Consider the following 21,536-nt stretch of genomic DNA (forward strand, 5'->3'; position numbering starts at 1 on the left):
AGCCCAGCACCCTTGGTCTTGAAGGTTCCCTTCCAGTTCCCTCCCCACCCCCACCCCACACACAACTCCCCCTCTGGGTTTTGATTTATGGCCCTTGATTGCCCTGTGCAGCTGCGAGCGAAAGTCCCAGGTGGGGTCAGGGTGGGTGGGGACCGGTTTGTTCTCACTGTGTCTAATCCATCCCAGACCCCAATAAACAGCCGTGAGAGTCTTAAAAAAAACACCGCATTCCGGCCACTGGGCTTTACTGGGGAGACTGGGAATGGCCGTTGCGTTCCGTAAATAAATATCCCCAGCCCTTTTAAAAGCAGAAAGCTTGTTTTTCTTTGGGAGAATGGAGGCAATGGGAATATAAGATGCTTTTTTTTCCCTAAGGGGTTGGCTGCTACTGACTTCAGCCTGGAAACGGGAACTTCGCCCAAAGGCTGCATGCAATAGCGCTAGGAACTTTAAAAAATCTGTTCCATTTCATGCAGTGTGTAGTTAAACTACGGAACTCACATCCACAAGAGGGAGTGACTGCCACTGACCTAGAGAGCTTTAAAAGGTGATTGGATTGGATAAATACATAGAGAGGGCTACTAGCCACGAAGACTAGGCTGTGCTCCTACAGTTGGAGGCAGCAATGCTTCTGAATTTCAGTTACTGCAAACTGAAGGAGGGGAGAGGGCCCTTGGGCTTGGATCCTGCTTGCAGGCTGCCAGGAACATATAAAGGATCGACATGGCTCCCAGTAGGTTTCCAGCACGATTCAAAGTGCTGACCTTTAAAGCTCTAAATGGCATCGGTCCTGTATACCTGAAGGAGCGTCTCCACCCCCATCGTCCAGCCCGGACACTGAGACCCAGCGCTGAGGGCATTCTGGTGGTTCCCTCACTGCTAGAAGCGAAATTACAGGGAACCAGCCTTCTTGGTAGTGGCACCTGCCCTGTGGAACACCCTCCCACCAGATGTCAGGGAAATAAACAACTATCTGACTTTTAGAAGACATCTGATGGCAGCCCTGTTTAGGGAAGTTTTTAATGTTTGATGTCTTACTTTATTTTGCCGGAAGCCGCCCAGAGTGGCTGGGGGAACCCAGTCAGATGGGTGCCATATAAATGAATTATTATTAATACACTAGTACCTTGGGTTACGTAAACTTCAGGATGCGAAAGCGGCAAACCTGGAAGCATTTGACCGGCTTTCGCCGCACGCACATACGCAGAAGCGGTCCTCAGGTTGCTGAAACCTCGGGATCCGACCGGACCTCCAGAACGGATCCCGTCTGCAACCAGAGGTACCACTGTATTAGTTTCTGGACAGAGGGATCTTGTTGGCCACTGTGAGAAGAGGATGCTGGACTAGATGGGCCATTGTCCTGATCCAGCAGAGCTCTTCTTATTGTCCTTACATTCGTTTTGAGTAGACACGGTTACATTCAGAGCTGTAGGGGGGGGGGGAAATCAGAGATCCAGCTTGACCAGCAATTGTTTCTTTTGGAGCACGCTCAGATTCACACCCTCCTTCCTCCGGGACAAATTTGCTTTGGCAGCTTTTTCGTTCCTCGGGACAACGTTTTGGCCAAAAGTGGAGAAGATGCTATCGGGGAACGAACACCCTGCCAGTGGGCAGGGCAGGAGCTTCTATTCTTGCTGAGTGAGGATGGGAAAGGAAGACCCCGAGACCTTGGAGACAGAGCAGGGTAGTTGGGAGAGCTGTGGTCCTCCCGCTGTTGAGGGACTCTCAACTCTCATCAGTCCCTGCTAGTCATCCTGGCCAATGGGTCGAGGAAGAGATGGGCTGTAGTCCGCCTGCAGAGTTCCCAGCTTCTCCATCCCTGCAGCAGATAATATCGTACTGGGAAAACAGATAGTCACTTTCCTATGTTCCTGCAATGCAGGTGAGATTGCCACTGAAGGCGGCCAAGACACTTTAGGTCAGGGGTAGCCAACACAATGCCCTCTAGACACCCTTCTGCATTTCCCATCACCCTGGACAATTGGGCATGTTGGCTGGACAGCACCATGTTGGCTGCCCCTCCTTTGATAAGAAAGGTGGTAGATTCTCCTTCATTAGAGGCTTTGAAGCAGAGGTCTGGAGGGTGACCACACGAGAACGGGGCCTTTTCTGTGGTGGCTCCGTTTGTGGAATGCTCTCCCCAGGGAGGTTCGGCTGGCACCTTCATTATACAGCTTTGCCGCTAGGCAAAAAAATATTTCTCATCAAACAGGCCCTTTTTGGGCTGCTTAACATCCAATACCCTTTAAAATGTGTTGTGGGAGGGAGGATTATTGGGTTGTTCTTGTTTTCATCATGTATTTTCTGCTTTTTACTCTTGCATTTTTATGTTGTTAACTGCTCTGAGATCTACAGATGAAGGGTGGCATACAAATAATAATAAAATAATAATAATAATAATAATAATAATAATAATAATAATAATAATAATAATAATAATAAACAAACAAAAATAAGCCAAACATCCTTTAATTGGCTGGCCGCCCTAAAAGAAGCCCGAGAGAGTCCATGCAAGAAAAAGGAACTTTAAATTGAGCAAAACCTCATCGTGATTCAGAGCAAAGCAAGTCCATCAGCTCGTTAACCCCATCCTGACCAGCAACTGTGGCTTGGGTGCTTTCTCTGGCTTTTGTGGGCGCAGCAGTGCTGGTGGGGCAGCACCTCCTCCCTTTGGCCACGCCTGGGGTCCCTTCCAGTCCCTGACCCTCTGAAGCTGGCTCCACTGAGCACCTCCAAGCAGCTTCCTTGACCCTTGTGGTAAAGACCTATTTAAGAGGCTGGAAAGGGAAGGTCTTTAAGCTGGGCAATGAAGGCTCCGGTCTATAAAAGGGAATCGCACAGCCAGGCCTATTAGGAAATGAATCCCAAGCTTCCTGTCTCCACAGCTGGGCTGGACAGCCTCTGAGTCACCCAGGGTCATAGAGACACCCTCAACACCATTCACCTTTCCCAGACCAGATAAATCAGACAGGCTCCTTCCCATGCTGCGAGTTTCCAATGGTGTCCCCCACTTCAAGCGACTGCACCCTAGAAAGCCAGTGTGGTCAGGGGCGATGCTAGGGGGGGGCATGGGGGCAGGCCACCCTGGGTTACAGGAGGGGTGTGAGTGACTCTCAGCATGGCCACCCCACAACTCATAAGTTGCTCAGTGCAGCATCTGGCTTACACAGCACACACTTTGCTTTTTCCTTCCTGCTGGGAAGAGCCACAGAAGCACAGCTCTGCCCAGCCAGGGCTCCACCCAGCAGCCTGGCACATTTCACCAGGGCACTGCCCTCTCAGGGGGCACAAAGGTGCCATCTTCAAGGGGTGGCATTTGGCACCTCCACCTAGAGCCTCAAGCACAAGCCAGAGCAAATCCAGTGGCTTTGGGCTTAGGACTCACCACAGCACTGCAAAAGCATTAGCCGTGCTTGCTTTACTCAGTCCACCTGGACCTGGGGTACGATCCACCCCCACCCCTTCAAGTCACAGTGAGCGTTTTGCGTTCCCCTTGACTTGAAGGGGTGTGGGAGGATGTGGGGGGGGGGTGACAAAAAAAAATCTGCACCAGGTACCACTTGGGCTTGCTACGCTTCTGAGTGTGGTGTGGTGGTTAAGACTCGCAATATGGTGAACCAGGTTCGATTCCCCGCTCCTCCACATGCAGCTGCTGGGTGACCTTGGGCTAGTCACACTTCTCTGAAGTCTCTCAGCCCCACTCACCTCACAGAGTGTTTGTTGTGGGGGAGGAAGGGAAAGGAGAATGTGAGCCGCTTTGAGACTCCTTCGGGTAGTGATAAAGCGGGATATCAAATCCAAACTCCTCCTCTTCTTCTTCTAGGTGTGCAAATTTGGCTGAGTTCTCGGTGCTACCTGTCAGCACAAGGATCTGTTGCTGCAAAGGTTCGCTGCTGATAGTTTTTTTTAAAAAAAATCAGGATGACTTCCATCGTAATAGAATTTCAGCAGATCTAAAGGACTACTTAAAAGCCCTATATCAATGGTATTTAACACCTTAAAATGTGAAGTTAATATGCAAGTTAAAGGGACCCTGATCGTTAGGTCCAGTCGCAGATGACTCTGGGGTTGCGGCGCTCATCTCGCTTTACTGGCCGAGGGAGCCGGTGTACAGCTTCCGGGTCATGTGGCCAGCATGACTAAGCCGCTTCTGGCGAACCAGAGCAGCGCACCGAAATGCCGTTTACCTTCCCGCCAGAGAGGTACCTATTTATCTACTTGCACTTTGACTTGCTTTCAAACTGCTAGGTTGGCAGGAGCTGGGACCAAGCAATGGGAGCTCACCCCATCACGGGGATTCGAACCACGGGTGGCGCTGTGGGTTAAACCACAGAGCCTAGGGCTCGCCGATCGGGAAGGTCGACGGTTCGATTATGCAAGTTAGGCTCGGATAAATGTTGGAGATGTGGATCAAATAGCTCAGTCCGTAAGCATGAGGTTCGAATCACGTGGAGCTTCAGAGTCTCGGTCTGTAGAGCACGAGACTCTCAATCTCAGGGTCGTGGGTTCGAGCCCCAGGTTGGGCAAAAGATTCCTGCATTGCAGGGAGTTGGACTAGTTGACCCCCGTAGTCCTGTAGCTCTATGGTTTCATACACACACGCCTTTTGGAATTGTTCTCAGCTAGAAACATGACGGAAATCAGTTCACTGATAACGCCCAATCTTACGCTGCTTTCAACTTGCTGCAGCATCAGTTCATTCTGCTCTTTAGCTTTGCTTCATTTTGTTTACTGAGAACAGTTTCATTTTTATTAGTAAGTGGGATTGGGGCCGAGCCAAGCTCTCCTTAGTGGGATGGGCCTCTGAGAATAAAAGAAGGTTCTGGGACGTGGCAAACAGAGAGTCACACGAGGATGTGAAAAATAACTTTATTTTCAAGCCCTGCTGAATGAGGAAATAATAACAACTACCGACAGTGATCATACGGACCAGCAATCATCTTGGATAAAGCTCTGTTTCAACGTTGTCCATTCGAAAGTAGGCTAGAGGTCTCAGGAGCCCCTGCCCACCCCCCCAGGATCCACTAAGTTCTTGTGCCCTCTCCCCTACTGGAAGAGCACCGGTGGTGGGGTGGCTCCTCCTGGATCTGGGCAGATGTCCAAGGAATGGTTTGTCCCATCTCTCCTTGGCAAACCGCAATCCCTCGTTGCACTGCAGCTCGGTTTGGGGGGGTGTCGTTCCCACCCTCTCCCGTCTCCTCCGAGTCCGCAGGGCGAGCTTCCCCGTCGTCTTGGAGCTTGTCACCCGCCAGCACCGAGCCCACCCTGGTTCCAGTCACCCTACCCTCTTGCCCCAGTCAGGAACATCCAATTCAAGCCGCCCCAGGCATCAAGCCCACCTTGGCTTCTCAGACAGGCGGTTGTCTCTCCTCCGTCTCATCTCCGCAGCACCTTGAGGTGGCTCACGCCTCTCGCCTTCAGGCAGTTGCCCCCGCCCAGATCCCGCCGGATGCCCTGGAAAGGAAGGTAGAGAAAGTGTTGAAAGCAGTGCCGGACCAGCCCAAGGCTGTGGGGTGCAGTGGTTAGAGTCAGTGCTAGAAATTCCCCAGGCATCTGGTGCATTTTGCGACTGGCATGGGCTCATTTGCGACCACATGGAGAACTCTGGATTCCAGGCTGGTGACTGAGTTCTTGGTCTGTTTTTTATTGGTGCATTTACTAACAAGAACTCCAATTTATTGGAGAATATTAAAGACCCAAATCATTGATGTAAAGGAATAGGACAGATACAAGAGATAATAGAGCATGTAGATAGAGAAAAGATGACATTAATGCAGTAAAGAGAAGGTTGTGAAGTAACAGGGGGAAGGGGGGAGGGAAATCAGGGAGGGTGGGGTATGGGTAGGGAAATTAAGTGTGATATAGGATTTATGTTTTGTTTAGTTAAGTTATGTGCGTTTATGTAATTTTTATGTATTATTATTATTGTTTTTTTTCTTTTTTCTTTCTTTTTTGTAAATTTGGAATTTAAATAAAGTTTATTTTAACTAAAAAAAAAAGAACTCCAATTTATTTAACTGGTGATTGACATCTGGCTGGCCCCTCTAGCTTTCTTAAGCAGGTCAGCGAAAGAACTTACCGGTATTTATTGCATTCATACCCCACATTTCCTCCAAAGAGTACATGGTTCACCTCCCTCTTTAGTTACCGGTAATCCCTACACAATGACACAACCTTGATGGCAGAAAGTGAGGAGGAATTAATGAACCTTTTAATGAGGGTGAAAGAGGAGAGCGCAAAATATGGTCTGAAGCTCAACTTCAAAAAAACTAAGATCGTGGCCACTGGTCCCATCACCTCCTGGCAAATAGAAGGGGAAGAAATGGAGGCAGTGAGAGATTTCACTTTCTTGGGCTCCATGATCACTGCAGATGGTGACAGCAGTCACGAAATTAGAAGACGCCTGCTTCTTGGGAGGAAAGCAATGACAAACCTAGACAGCATCTTAAAAAGCAAAGACACCACCTTGCCAACAAAGGTCTGTATAGTTAAAGCTATGGTTTTCCCAGTAGTGATGTATGGAAGTGAGAGCTGGATCATAAAGAAGGCTGATCACCAAAGAATTGATGCTTTTGAATTATGGTGCTGGGAGGAGACTCTTGAGAGTCCCATGGACTGCAAGAAGATCAAACCTATCCATTCTGAAGGAAATCAGCTCTGAGTGCTCACTAGAAGGACAGATCCTGAAGTTGTGGCTCCAATACTTTGGCCACCTCATGAGAAGAGAAGACTCCCTGGAAAAGACCCTGATGTTGGGAAAGATGGAGGGCACAAGGAGAAGGGGATGACAGAGGATGAGATGGTTGGACAGTGTTCTCGAAGCGACTAGCATGAGCTTGGCCAAACTGCGGGAGGCAGTGAAAGATAGGCGTGCTCTGGTCCATGGGGTCACAAAAAGTCGGACATGACTAAACGACTAAACAACAACAACAACAATCCCTACAACAACCCTGTGAGGCAGGCGAAGAGGCTGTGACTGACTCCAAGGTCACCCAGAGAGCTTCCAGGCTGTGTGGGGATTTGAACCCTGATCTCCCAGGTCCAAGTCCGACACTCTAACCACTACACCACCCTGGCTTCCTAGAGTCCTCCTGCTATGGGACAGCCACATAAATGAAGTAGGTAAATAAATATTGGTAAAGCAAATTGTCATTTAGAGATGGATCTGAAATGTTTTCCTTGAAGCTTGAATTTGTTTTTTGTTTAAGGTAAACAGCACTGAGATTTTTTTTCTTTAAAATATAAAGCTGTATATAAATGAAATGAAAAATAATAGCAGCAATAAATCACATTGAGGAGAAAATGGCGCTTAGACGTTCCATCATGGGAGTCGTAACCTAAGGTGCTATTTGGCGATTAGCTTCTATATTTGAGTTTCTAACAGTTTAGGGTTAGACTAGGAGCTGTGGAAGACCAGGGTTTGCATCAAAGGGTGGTGACTGGGGGGGCATTCACTGCCCCTCAGCCTAACCCACCCCCAGAAGCGTAGGAAGGTCAGGTGGTACCCGGTGTGGAAAATTTCTTGTCACACCCCCCCCCATTGATTCCCCCCCCCTGCAAAAATGGTTTTACGTTATTTCACATTTTCTTACAAAGGAATAATAACAAGTAATAATAATAATAAACTTTTATTTATATCCCGCCCTCCCCGGCCGAAGTCGGGCTCAGGGTGGCTAACATCAGATACATAACATTGGTATAAATCTAACAAGAATGCCACATTGAGGTCCCTGGAGAGGAAGAAGAAACACAGGAAGTAAAACAATTCACCTGCATTATCTTGCAACAGTCACAACAACCCCCCTCAGCTTCTTTCAGGCTTGTGAGTCCACTGAGTGAATGGGTTACTTCAGGCCCCTCCAACATGTGTCTAATAACATTGGCCTACGCCCTGGCGTAGTGGCTAAGAAGCTGAGGGTGGGGGACTCTTTTCAGACGGAGGGCCACATTCCCGTCTGTGTAACCTTCCAGGGGCCATGTAACAGTGGTGAGTAGCACCAGGGTTTTTATTTATACCCCGGCCAGAACCGGGCTCAGGGCAGCTAACACCAATAAAATTACAATAAAAACGTAAAAGAAAGAAAAAACAGTTAATTAAAATACGGGTTAAAATACAATTTAAAATGAAGTCTCATTTTAGTAGTAGCCCATAAATCAAAACCATAAGGGGAGGGAAACGTAAGGGTCAGACTGAGTCCAAACCGAAGTCCAGGCGGAACAGCTCCGTCTTGCAGGCCCTGCGGAAAGATGTCAAATCCCGCAGGGCCCTGGTCTCTCGTGACAAGAGCGTTCCACCAAGTCGGAGCCAGTACTGAAAAGGCCCTGGCCCTAGTTGAGACCAGGGGACGTCCAAAGTGTTGTTATTTGTGGACCTCAAGGTCCTCCATGGGGCATACCAGGAGAGGCGGTCCCGTAGGTACGAGGATCCTAGGCTGCATAGGGCTTTAAAGGTCAAACCCAGCACCTTAAAGCTGACCCTGTACTCCACCGGGAGCCAGTGCAGCTGGTGAAGCACTGGATGAATGTGGTCCCGGGACGAGGACCCTGTGAGGAGTCTTGCAGCTGCATTCTGCACCTGCTGGAGTTTCTGGGTCAGCTTCAAGGGCAGCACCGAGTAGAGCGAGTTACAATAATCAAGCCTGGAGGAGACCATCGCATGGATCACAGTGGCCAGATCAGGGCGAGAGAGGTAAGGGACCAACTGCTTGATACGGCGGAGATGGAAAAATGCCACCTTTGCTGTGGCTGCAACCTGCGCCTCCATGGAAAGGGAGATGTCGAAGGTTACACCCAAGCTCTTGACAGAAGGCGCTGGCACTAATGAGCCCGTGCAAGAGATGGGAATTGGCCCCCCAACCCCAAGTCATCCTGGCCCAGCCAGGGGACGCCTGTCTTTGAAGGATTTCACTTCAACCAGCTCCCACGCAGCCATCCAGCCACAGCTTCCAAGCATCTGGTCAGTGTGTCCGGGGCCGAGTCGGGGCGGCCGTCCATCAAACAGATAAAAGAGGGCAGGGCAATCAATGCCTTTTGTACAGAAGGCCCGGGGCGTCACATTCACACAACGCTCACTATCCTCTTTCCAGGCAAGCAAGGCGTAGCATCTTTTTAGGCAAGCGAAAAGCACTTGAAGATGGGGCAAAACGGGGGTGGTAAAGGGGGGCGGCTCAGGGGGTGGTGTGACCTGGGGAGAGTCCTGGGGGGCAAGAGAAAGATGCCTGGAGGGCTACACCGCTGCCCACCCCCTCCCCCCGGGCTGAGACTCACCATCCTGCAGGCATAGCCATAAGCTGCATGTTGCATTGCTAAAGACGTTTTAAACCAATGAACTCTGAGTAGGGTCACGTTTTTGAGAAAATCCAGATCAGTACTGTGACACTCCCCTCCCCACCACCCCTAGCAATATTTCCTTTGGTTTATGAACAGGAGCTGCAAGAAAAGAAAAGAAAAAAGCTAATTACAAACCACTGCATGCAAAGATAATTATCTATGCCAGGGGTGGGGGACGACTAGCTGGTGAGACCATTCCCACCTCCCAAACCACATCCAGCTGCCCACCAGCTGCTGTCACTCTCTGCAATCCTGCAGAGATCAGGATTAACTCTCTACTCACCAGCTGGGGAGCAGAGAGTTCGGTTTTGGTGGGTGAGGCTTTGCCAGGCTGGTTCCATAAGCCTTTTGCCACTTGGCACCCCAAGGTCATTGAATCATAGAATCCTAGAGTTGGAAGAGACCCCAAGGGCCATCCAGTCCAACACCCTGCCAAGCAGGAAACACCATCAAAGAATGGGGTAACTGTGCCCCTGAAGGACCAGGTGCGCAGCCTGGGAGTCATTTTGGACTCACAGCTGTCCATGGAGGCGCAGGTTAATTCTGTGTCCAGGGCAGCTGTGTACCAGCTCCACCTGGTACGCAGGCTGAGACCCTACCTGCCCGCGGACTGTCTCACCAGAGTGGTGCATGCTCTGGTTATCTCCCGCTTGGACTACTGCAATGCGCTGTATGTGGGGCTACCTTTGAAGGTGACCCGGAAACTGCAATTAATCCAGAATGCGGCAGCTAGACTGGTGACTGGGAGTGGCCGCCGGGACCACATAACACCGGTCCTGAGAGATCTACATTGGCTCCCAGTACGTTTCCGAGCACAATTCAAAGTGTTGGTGCTGACCTTTAAAGCCCTAAACGGCCTCGGTCCTGTATACCTGAAGGAGCGTTTCCACCCCCATCATTCAGCCCGGACACTGAGATCCAGCGCCGAGGGCCTTCTGGCGGTTCCCTCACTGCGAGAAGCAAAGCTACATGGAACCAGGCAGAGGGCCTTCTCGGTAGTGGCACCCGCCCTGTGGAACACCCTCCCATCACAGGTCAAGGAGATAAACAACTATCTGACATTCAGAAAAAACCTGAAGGCAGCCCTTTTCAGGGAAGTTTTTAATGTGTGATATTTTTGTATCTGATTTTTGTTGGAAGCCGCCCAGAGTGGCTGGGGAAATCCAGCCAGATGGGCGGGGCACAAATTATTATTATTATTATTATTATTATTATTATTATTCCCGACAGATGGCTGTCAAGCCTCTGCTTAAAGACCTCCAAAGAAGGAGACTCCACCACACTCCTTGGCAGCAAATTCCACAGTCAAACAGCTCTCACTGTCAGGAAGTTCTTCCTGATGTTTAGGCGGAATCTTCTTTCTTGGCAGCCTAGCTGGCTGAAAGGGACCTTTTTTCCATGCTCAACCTTCTCCTGCAATGCACCATTTGATTCATTTCAAGGTAACCTCTCAGCCCAGCAGCCAGCGCTCATGCGATCCGAATGCCTCGGGCAGAGGCAGTTTTAGGGTGGCGCGCCCGGTTTGGCCGCAGCGGGCACCATAGGAATGCTGCAGAACAGGTGGGGGGTTGCCAAATTTTAGTGTCACACAGGGTGCTGCTGACGTTTGAGAGCTCGAATCCTGCCACTGGTCTCGGAACATGGTCATTACTAGGTATTGAAAGGGCTCAGGGTATGTGCGTTACTTATGGGGTAGAGATATCTCTGGGCAGGTAGCTGGGGGTCTCACCAGCCACTGTAAGCACAGTGAAAACCATGCTTTCTAAAGCCTGGTGTGAAAGACGAAAGGTTCAGTCACCCTGGGCCACCCTCTAACAACACCCATGTCCCAGAATTCTCTAGAGCACCTGCTCCCAAAGGGGATGGTACTGCCTCCTGGTTGGGGTGTGGATTACTTATGGGGCCACCAAAAGACAAGGGGGCAAGAGGTGGAGCTGTAAGTGACTATTAGACTTTAGGAAACCTGGTATCACTGGGTCAAGTTCATCAATTCTGTTGAATTTAAGTTTAATGCAACATTAAATGAAGATTTTGACCCAGTAATATCTGGTTTTCCAAAGTCTGATAATCATTTACACCTCCAGCTTTAATTGCACTGTGAGTAACTGTGCAATTGCTTCTGTTCTGAATGTTATTGTGCTATTGTCTTTCTTAGTGGGTTGTGCAAGGCGCTGTTCTGAATAATGCCTTCATACACACACACACACACACACACACACACACACATACTGGGAACAACCAAGGATTCTGGATCAGCCCAGCAGCAGACAGTGTGTTGGTCACACTGTGGTGTAGTGGAGCCAGTGTGGTGTAGTGGTTAAGAGCAGTAGACTCGTAATCTGGTGAACCAGGTTCGCGTCTCCCCTCCTCCACATGCAGCTGCTGGGTGACCTTGGGCTAGTCACACTTCTTTGAAGTCTCTCAGCCCCACTCACTTCACAGAGTGTTTGTTGTGGGGGAGGAAGAAGGGAAAGGAGAATGTGAGCCGCTTTGAGACTCCTTCGGGTAGTGAAAAGCGGGATATCAAATCCAAACTCTTCTTCTTCTTGGTGCACCAGCAGTCACTGCTGTTGTCAGTTGTGTTGCTGCTGATCACCAGGGGGGTAAGGGGTAGGGGTGAAGCTGGGGTGAGGTTTGCCCATTGCAGATGTGCTGGAGAGAATTCCAAGTTGGCTCCACCAGTCTGCTTGCAGAGCTCCAACCTCGCTGCTCCCTCACTTTCCCCTTCTGCCTCCCAGTAAGCATAAGAATGCAAGAGCCTACTAGATCACGTCAATGGATCATCTAGTCCAGCATCAGTAGACTCTTAGCCGCAGAGTTCACAGGTTGGGCAAAAGACCCTCACGGTCCCTTCCAATTGATGCCCACAAATTTCCAAGAGGGCTTTAAACTCCAGTGACAAGGACTTGCAAAGTGAAGCAGAAATTTGTAGAAATGAATTTCCAGGCTCCTCATTTTCCCAGCCTTAAATAGAGAAACTGAAAGAGTGAACGCCTTTGCTTTGCAAACTTAGGGGAGGAGAGGCTTTTGCAGGGGAAGCAGGCACACCCGGTGGAACCTGGGAATCTGCCTTGCACTGTTAGTCTGCCCACTTGGCTCCACCAAGCTCAGTGCTGCCCACAGCAACTGGCAGAGACCCTCCAGGGTTCCAGGCAGGGGTCGTTCTCAGCTGTGCCTGGAGACAGCAGGGAGTGAACCCAGGATCTTCTGCATGCACAACTCATGCAAGCTGATCTACCATCTCTTAGGGACTAAGAGCAATGGCCGTTTTGGCAGAAGGGGGCATGGGACCTGGAGCGTCGCCCTTCCTGCCTCTCCCCGCCAGGCTGCCAGAAGTCTTGCTTATGGCCTCACAGAAGGTTGCCATGGCGAAGGTCATGATGTCATCACCAGCTGGGGAATAGCCGGAAGCCGGAGCGAGTCTGGAATGACAGCCAGCTCCCAGGCTGAACCCTGGATTAAGGGTCTCCTTCAGTCGCTTTGGAAATAAAAAAGGTCACACTCCTTCCCAGCACTTAGAAAAGAAAACTTTTCGATCGAGCCAGTTTTTTCAAAACAGAACAAATGCATATCCTGGGCTCCCCTCGTCATCTTCTCCATTTTTGGAAGTTGAAACTACCATGGCTTGAAGGACAAAACCACACACCGCTGTGATCCTGCCAACATTTCCATATCTCCTTCCAACAACCTGTGAAGTTGCTTCACACTGCAGATCCCATAATCTCTGATCATTGGCCATGGTGGCTGGGGAAGAGTTGCAGAACATCTGGAGGGCACCGGGTTGGTGAAGGCTGCTTATTATTTGGAGCAGAGCATTGCTTTTCAAAGATCAATACAGTACAGTTGTCTGCTTGCTGACCAGTACATGTCTTTCTCTGCAACCAGAGATGCTGGACTGGGCATTATACATGAAACCCATGTGCTCTTCCACTAATTAGAAGCTATTGAATGGAGCTGCTATTCACAGAATTGTAGTGTTTGAAGCGACTACGAGAATAATCTAGTGACCCAGGGGTGGCCAACTCCCAAGAGACTGCGATCTACTCACAGAGATAAAAACTGACAGTGATCTACCCCCTTTTTGGGGGTTCAGGTCACAGCTGAGCTTTTTTAAAGGAAGGAAAGCCCTGTTTTTTAAAGTTGTTGAGCTTCTTGTTATGGGCTGCAAGGCTAAAATGTTTAGCCTTTTTTTTTAGGGGAGCCAACGTTCTTGGGCTTCTTTGGGGGGAGCCAGTGATCTACCACAGACTTCCAGTGATCTACCGGTAGATCATGATCTATGTGTTGGACATGCCTGTATCTAGCCCAACCCCCTGCAATGCAGGAATGTTCAATCCGATTGCATTCCTGCTGTTGGATTCTACACTTTGGCTGTGTCATGCTGTGAAAATGTTATGTTAAAAGCCACTGCTACCAAAAAAACTGAATTCCCTTGACAGTCCATTAAAGTGCTGCAAAGACCCAAAGATCAGGAGATGATATGTGTGTCCTGATTACTGAGGCTAGACAACACAGAGACACAGTCAGTCTCCCTGCAAAGCTCACCTGCTGTTAGTGATGCTGTAAGGAACACAAGATGCTGCAAATGCAGCTCGAAATAGAATCATAGAATTCTGGAGCTGGAAGGGCCCCCAAGGCTCATCTAGTCCAATCCCCTGCAATGCAGGAATTCTGCCCACAGCTGTTCTTGGGTGGGCTCAGACCACCAACTTTCTGGTGAAGAGTCAGTCACACCGCCCCATTCTGCCACAGAAGGTCCAGTTAGCATGGGATTGTCTAGTCTGTTGAGACCCTACTTGCCCGCAGACTGTCTCGCCAGAGTGGTGCATGCTCTGGTTATCTCCCGCTTGGACTACTGCAATGCGCTCTATGTGGGGCTACCTCCGAAGGTGACCTGGAAACTACAACTAACCCAGATTGCAGCTGCTAGACTGGTAACTGGGAGTGGCCGCCGAGACCACATAACACCTACATTGGCTCCCAGTACGTTTCTGAGCACAATTCAAAGTGTTGGCACTGACCTTTAAAGCCCTAAACGGCCTCGGCCCAGTATACCTGAAGGAGCATCTCCACTCCCATTGTCCAGCCCGGATACTGAAGTCCAGCTCCGAGGGTTTTCTGGTGGTTCCCTCACTGGGGGAAATGAGGTTACAGGGAACCAGGCAGAGGGCCTTCTCGGTGGTGGCACCCGCCCTGTGGAACGCCCTCCCATCAGATGTCAAAGAAATAAACAACTATCTGACTTTTAGAAGACATCTGAATGCAGCCCTGTTTAGGGAAGTTTTTAATGTTTGATGTTTTATTCTGTTTTAATATTCTGTTGGAAGCCACCCAGAGTGGCTGGGGTATTAATTATTATTATTAGCTGTGATTCCTCAGGGTCTTAGGCAGAGCACCATGCCTATGCCTGAACTGGTAACCTATGAGGAGTCGTAGGAGCATAGAATTGGAAAGGACCCCTGAGGGTCCCAATCCCTGGCAATGCAGGAACCACAGGTAAAGACTTCTTGGCAGATGGCTACCCACCTCCAGTGAAGGAGAGTCCACCAACCTACTCTGAGAAAGAACCAGATTCCTCACAGCTTGAGGACCTTAAGCAGCAGGCAGGGTCCCCTGAACCCTGTGCTGCAGACCCCCCTTGAGGGGCCTTCCAGGTTGTGACCTGGAGGGGAATCCCAAGGAGCTGTCTAAGGAAGAGGGAGAACCCCACCCCCAGTCCTCAAGAATGCCAGTGCCAAAAGTTTAGGATCCAGGCTGAAGGGTGAAATCGTAGCATGCATCACCATGCCCAGAGTTGCCCTGCTACTCGTTGGGAAAGGGTCTACTCAGAAGTAAGCAATTCCATGAACTCCTTCAAGCTGCCAGCAGCTGTGGAGAAGGTGTAGTTCAGGAGAGCAGAGTATGCAAGGTCTCCCTTGTCACAATGCACATTTTCTTAAACTATCAGTACCAATTATGGATCAGAGCCAACTGTGAATTTATTTGCATTTTACTGCAAGGTGCAAAAGTAATGAGTTTATTTAGGTGGCTGAACTTTAATGAGTTCCCCAACCAAGTCAGATTTCACGAGCAAAACTTGAAAAGGCTCTTGAATGTGTGAGTACAACTTGATTTCATAAAACTGGACAAAACTTTCAGTTCCGCTCTAGGGAGAGCTGCTTGCTGATCCTTGGGGTCCCTTCCAACTCTATGATCCTATTATTTGGAGGGCACCAGGCTGGGGAAGGCAATTGGTAAAGTCTGTAGCCTCTGCAGCCAAAAGAGCCTACAGGGTTTCAGAAGAGGAAAGAGAGCAAAGGCTCATTCATAAAAGATGCTCTGAGGCTCACGCGTTGGTGCACGAGATCATCAATATAAAACCGACCTGCAGACATTAAACAGGCTTTGCCTAAATAATTTTTAGCCCCTTGGAGGCAACTCTGCAAGAACAGAATGACCCCTTCCTCCCCATGTCGTTGTCACGCTGGAGATCAAGGGGCAAGCCCCAGTTTTCATAATAGGATACCAATTCCACCAGAATCAATGGGGAGTCCCTAGATCAGGGGTGGGGAACCTTTGGCCCCCCACAACACTAAAGGATGCAGGTGGTGCTGTGTTCTAAACCACAGAGCCTAGGGCTTGCCGATCAGAAGGTTGGCAGTTCGAATCCCTGCGACAGGGTGAGCTCCCGTTGCTCGGTCCCAGCTCCTGCCAACCTAGCAGTCTGAAAGCACGTCAAAGTGCAAGTAGATAAATAGGTACCGCTCCGGCGGGAAGGTAAACGGTGTTTCCGTGCGCTGCTTTGGTTCGCCAGAAGTGGCTTAGTCATGCTGGCCACATGACCCGGAAGCTGTACTCCGGCTCCCTCGGCCAATAAAGCGAGATGAGCACTGCAACCCCAGAGTCGTCCGTGACTGGACCTAACGGTCAGGGATCCCTTTGCCTTTAACACTAAAGGTCACCGTCACCCAATGGTATTCAGAGGTATGCTGGGGGTCCCTCCCCACATCAACCATTACTGAATATATAGGCTGGTTCAGACATAACATAACTCAGACATAACTATGGCTGGTTTGTACTAGCCGTAGACTATTGCATGTTCTGCATCAGACACACACAAGCCAACCATGGTTTGTTATTTGTCCTGCTACCTCAGCTTGCCAAAAGACCTCCTGGTTGCCATTCCACACGCAGTAGAGTCTGTGGGTGATGCAACAGCCCAAGCCATGGCACTGCTGAGCCACAGTTTGCTGAAAAACAACAACCACCCCAAACTAACCCCAGCTTGCAAGCTACCTTATAAAGGAATATCGGAAGCAGCCTTATTATACTAAATCAGTACAAAGAACAACAACAAGGGTCCCTAAAGCAAACACACACACACAAAAAAACATTATTTGAAACCAGGATATCTCTTCAGGAACTGAATGTTATCACTTTCTCCATTGACAACCGAGAAAACAAAGTGAACTGGAAAAGACGGAGCAGCTGAAACGGATTTTTGTCCACCATTGTGCGTCTTCTTGGTGTTTTGTTTCCTTATCTCCGTTCATACATATATATTCAGTGTAATTTGAAAACCGGGTTTTCGGGGGGGGGGGATGGGGGACAGCCAAGCAGTATATAAACTTTATGAACTAAATAATGCAACACCACTTTTCTATTCAGCTCTGGTCAACTGTTTTAGCTCTGGTCTGTGGCATAGCTGTCAACGTTTCCCTTTTTTTTAAAGGGAAATTCCCTTATTCCAAATAGGATTCCTCGCAAGAAAAGGGAAAAGTTGACAGCTATGGTCTGTGCTAGGTCAGAACACTGGTCTACTTTGCTCATAGTAACACAGAAAGCAGCCTTATACTGAGGCCGATGACGTTTCTCAAATTTGGGTCGACAGCTGTTGTTTTGGACTACAACTCCCATCATCCCTAGCTAGCATGACCACTGGTAAGGGATGATGGGATTTGTAGTCCAACAACAGCTGGAGAAACAAGTTTGGGAAACACTGTGGGGCCTATCTAACTCAATATTGTCTGCACTGTTGGGCAGCAGCTGTCCCTGGTTTCTGCCACTAAGTCACCATGCTTCTCTAAACTATAGCTTCGGATCCTGCCTTGGTGCCCTCTTGGAAGCGATGGTTCATCAGATGGTGTTGATTCAGACATTACAGCAAACCCTGGTTTCGTGTTACATCCAAACCATCTCACTGGCTTCCTGCAAGCAGGAGGGCATGCCATTTTAAGGGTGAATTTTTTGACAAATTTCTTCAGTGAGGGGGTCTTAAAAATACATTTTTGGGTGTGAGGAATTCAAATCTGCTATTATTTTTGTGAGTGGACAACATTTAGCTTGGTAGATCAATGTTTGACTAAAAAGTACAGAAACTGCTCTTGGAAAAGCCAAGAATTTTAATTTTACCTTCTGAAAATGCCAAATAATGCTAAATATTAATATGTAATAAAACTGCAAATACCTGGCAATCATTTTTAACGATGTCTATGCAATTATTATTTTTTACACAAAGGCAACTTATTTAGCAAAACTAAATTGTATTAATTTAACCAAAATATATTCTGAATTTCCAAATCATGCTACAACTTTTTAGCACCCCTAATTTTTGGAATTTGAAGGTTGAAAAATTCAACACGTCCTACTGCAGCAGGCCAGCCTCATGTGCAGAGAAACAGAAAGAGCAGCTCTGTAAACTATGATGGATTGAGACTTCTGGGGGTGTTTCCAGACGAGGGCTTCATATTGTAAATGGGTCGCTCAGATATTGCATTTGGGTCATTGGCGGCAACAGGTTTATTTTAAAGGGTAAACTCAGATTAAACGGGAGTGAAGGGACAATGTGCTGGCATTCTAATGCCTACAACAACGTGTGGCTGCTGTGAGGAAAGCTGCGTGCAGGAGCAAGCACTCGCCCCACACCCATCTCAATGCGCCATAGACAACTACTTCCATGCCTAGCTTACTCCTCCAAGCAGGGCGGAAAACATGGCAGCACACCACAGCAAGGGAAGGAAGCAGAGCCTTGGCTTCTCCCATTACATGTGAAAGGGACCGTTCCTGATCTAACCAACTCTTCATTCAAGGAAATGCAGCTCAAACTGGCGATGCCTCCAGAGCGTCTGTTTTGTACACCAGAATTTCAAGTGTGTGCAAATAAAATGGATTTAACGGTTCTGTGGCCCTGGCACCACAAAACCACTTTTGAAACAAGCACTTGGAAAGTGGATAGAAAAGTGTGGAGTGCCTGAATGGGAAGATGTAGAGACACTCCCCCCCCCAAGCAGATCAGGATGAGTGCTCAATAAATACTGGGCACACCCTGACCACCGTATAAGCAAATCAGGATGAATGCTGTGCCCATCGGTTGTCCGCAGGAGGCTCAAATATTTTGAGGATGCGTTGGCTGCGCTAACTACCTTCAAAGGCAAAAACTGCCCAGCTGGATCAGACCAAAGATCATTCAACTCCAGGGTCCTGTTTTACGCCAAGTGGCCCACCAGCAAGTTATGAAGGTCAAAGCGTCCTCATCTCCCCAATGTCAGAAGAGTGGACCGGATCCAGGAGGGCCAGTCCAGTAGAGATGGAAGCCATGTCTGACTACAGCCCCCCCCTTCATTATTTTGCAGTGGGGAGATGCAGGAAATAGATGGAAAACAGACTGCATATGCAAGCACTCAGAACTAACGCTGTGCCTTGCTATCCTGGAGGCTTGTGGTTGTCTGACTACAACCTCTGCCATGAAGCTTTACTGGGTGACCTTGGGCCATTCGTGGCCCCTCAGCCTAACCTACTTCACAGGATTGATGTGGAGATTAAATGAAAAGAGGGGAGGTGTATGCCACACTTGAGGAGGAGCAAAAGTTGGGGTATAAATGCAATCAATAAAAACAGAATTGCAGAGGGCTGGTGTTAGATCAGGACCCTAGACTCATTCATCAATGAACTAAGGGTTAGCCACCATCTTCCAACCTCAGTCTACCCATCTGCACAAAGGGGGATAAACATTGGAAGTTTCCGCACTGAAGCCTTTGGAGAAGCCAGGAATTCCAACCTTTCCTCCCAACCTGGTGAGTGCAGGTGTACACCCCTGCTTAAACAGCAGGAGAAAAGCATTCTGCGCATGTCCAGAGACACCCTTCTCCTTTAGTACTACTGTACCGCATTTGATTCAGGTCTGAGCTCTGGCCCTGTTTGGAGTTAAGCCCTGTTGGACACAGTCTCTAAAAAGCACAGGGATATATACAAACACATAAAATGAAGAACCAACTCTGCTGGCCCGATTGGAATCCCCTTAGCTGATAGGAGGAGGCGGTTGCCTACCTGCCACGGAGGGTTTTCACAGGAGAAGCAAAACTGACCTGTGTGTAAAGGAACAATCTGCTAGCTCCCCGGGAAATGAGGGCTTTTATATAAACTTCCCCACCCTGGGGAGTTGTTTCTGAATGCCTTGCAACGGGGGCCACGATTGCCAAACCAAGCGTGCCTCTGAGCATGCACAGAGTGCTGCTGAGTAATTGCTTCCAGGCATGGGTGTAGCCAAGGAGGGGCGGGGGGGGGGCAATCGAAATACTTAACTAACTGACCCATCACGTCGGTTCTGCCCCTCCAACAAGTCTTCCTTCCACCAACAAAAATCCTGGCTAAGCCCATGCTTGCAGGTGAAGGATTAGGGACCCGGGGGCTGGGCGCTTCTAAGCTATCCTGGACGCCCCCACAGCGCCCCCACCCGCAGCCCCCTTGGGCAGCAGGACTCACCCCCTTCCTCTGGTTGCTGAGGCAGAAGGTGCAGATGCTGCGCGGCTGCTTGCCCGGCTCCCTCACGTCTCCCTTGGCCCCGCACAGGGCGCGGAAGCAGGGCTGCCCGTCGTCGGCGCCGTCGCCCAGGAGCAGCACGTTGGCCAGGTGCGCGATGTAGCTGGACGCCAGGCGCAGCGTCTCGATCTTGGACAGCTTCCTGTCCACGGGCTCGGTGGGGATGAGGGTGCGCAGCGCAGTGAAGGCCGTGTTCACGCTCTGCGTCCGGTCCCGCTCGCGGGCGTTGGCCGCCTGCCGCTGCTTCACCACCACCACCGGCCCACCGGGCGGCCGGGCAGCGGCCGGGCAGCAGCCGAACGAGCGCTCCGACGCGTCGCTGCTGCCTCCGCTGCGCGCCTCCTCGTCGTCCTCCGACGCGTCGTCCTCCTCCGACAGCAGGCGCAGCTCCGGGTACAGGACGCGAGCCGCCACGGGGCGCAGCAACGCGAACGCCATGGCCGCGCCGTCGGGGGAGGAAAGGAGAGCCGCCGCTTCTCTGCAACGGGCGCTGCGCGCGGCCGGAGCCCCGCGGAGGCGCGTCGGACGCGGGGGAACTCTCGCCGACACCTAGCCGCGCGTTCCGGAGCCGCGCTCTGCAGGGCTCGCCAAGGCGCCGTCTAGATATATCTATAAAAGGCGCTGGGCGGAGCCGAGTGGCCACGATGGGATACCCTCCGGCCATTCGCGGCGCCGGGCGAGGCGCATCCCTCGCCGGCCTGGCCAATGGGAAGGCCGCGCTGATCCGGCTTCTGGAGCCGTCTGGCCGGGATGTGTCGCTGCCGCGCATCCACCGCGAGTGTTTGCGCAAAAGGTTGCCAGCTGTCCTGTTATATATAATACAGGAGTGTCCTGTATTTCAATGTAAAATGCACACGCAAGTTCATACCAAGAACAAACTTAGTTGGTCTCTAAGGTCCGTATAGTTAAAGCTATGGTTTTCCCAGTAGTGATGTACGGAAGTGAGAGCTGGACCATAAAGAAGGCTGATCGCGAAGAATTGATGCTTTTGAATTATGGTGCTGGAAGAGACTCTTGAGAGTCCCATGGACTGCAAAAAGATCAAACATATCCATCACATCAGGCCTGAGTGCTCACTGGAAGGGCAGATCCTGAAGTTGAGGCTCCAGTACTTTGGCCACCTCATGAGAAGAGAAGACTCCCTAGAAAAGACCCTGATGTTGGGAAAGATGGAGGGCACAAGGAGAAGGGGACGTCAGAGGACGAGATGGTTGGACAGTGTTCTCGAAGCTACTAACATGAGTTTGGCCAAACTGCGAGAGGCAGTGAAGGATAGGCGTGCCTGGCATGCTCTGGTCCATGGGGTCATGAAGAGTCGGACACGACTGAATGACTGAACAACAACAAAGGTGCTACTGGAAGGAATTTTTTTATTTTTTATTTTGTTTTGACTATGACAGACCAACACG

General features: G+C 49.9%; 1 protein-coding gene across 1 annotated transcript; it reads right to left on the reverse strand.

Annotated features, from left to right (window-relative positions):
• Positions 1–4,852: 4,852 nt before the first annotated feature.
• Positions 4,853–20,681, reverse strand: TCF15 (transcription factor 15). Its single transcript, XM_033153815.1, has 2 exons — positions 20,071–20,681; positions 4,853–5,454 (listed from the first exon to the last, which is right to left on the reverse strand). The coding sequence occupies exons 1-2, from the start codon at positions 20,563–20,565 to the stop codon at positions 5,377–5,379; spliced, it is 573 nt and encodes a 190-aa protein (XP_033009706.1). The 5' UTR covers positions 20,566–20,681; the 3' UTR covers positions 4,853–5,376.
• Positions 20,682–21,536: the final 855 nt, after the last annotated feature.

The sequence above is a fragment of the Lacerta agilis genome, chromosome 6 (assembly GCF_009819535.1).
Source record: "Lacerta agilis isolate rLacAgi1 chromosome 6, rLacAgi1.pri, whole genome shotgun sequence".
NCBI lineage: Eukaryota > Metazoa > Chordata > Lepidosauria > Squamata > Lacertidae > Lacerta > Lacerta agilis.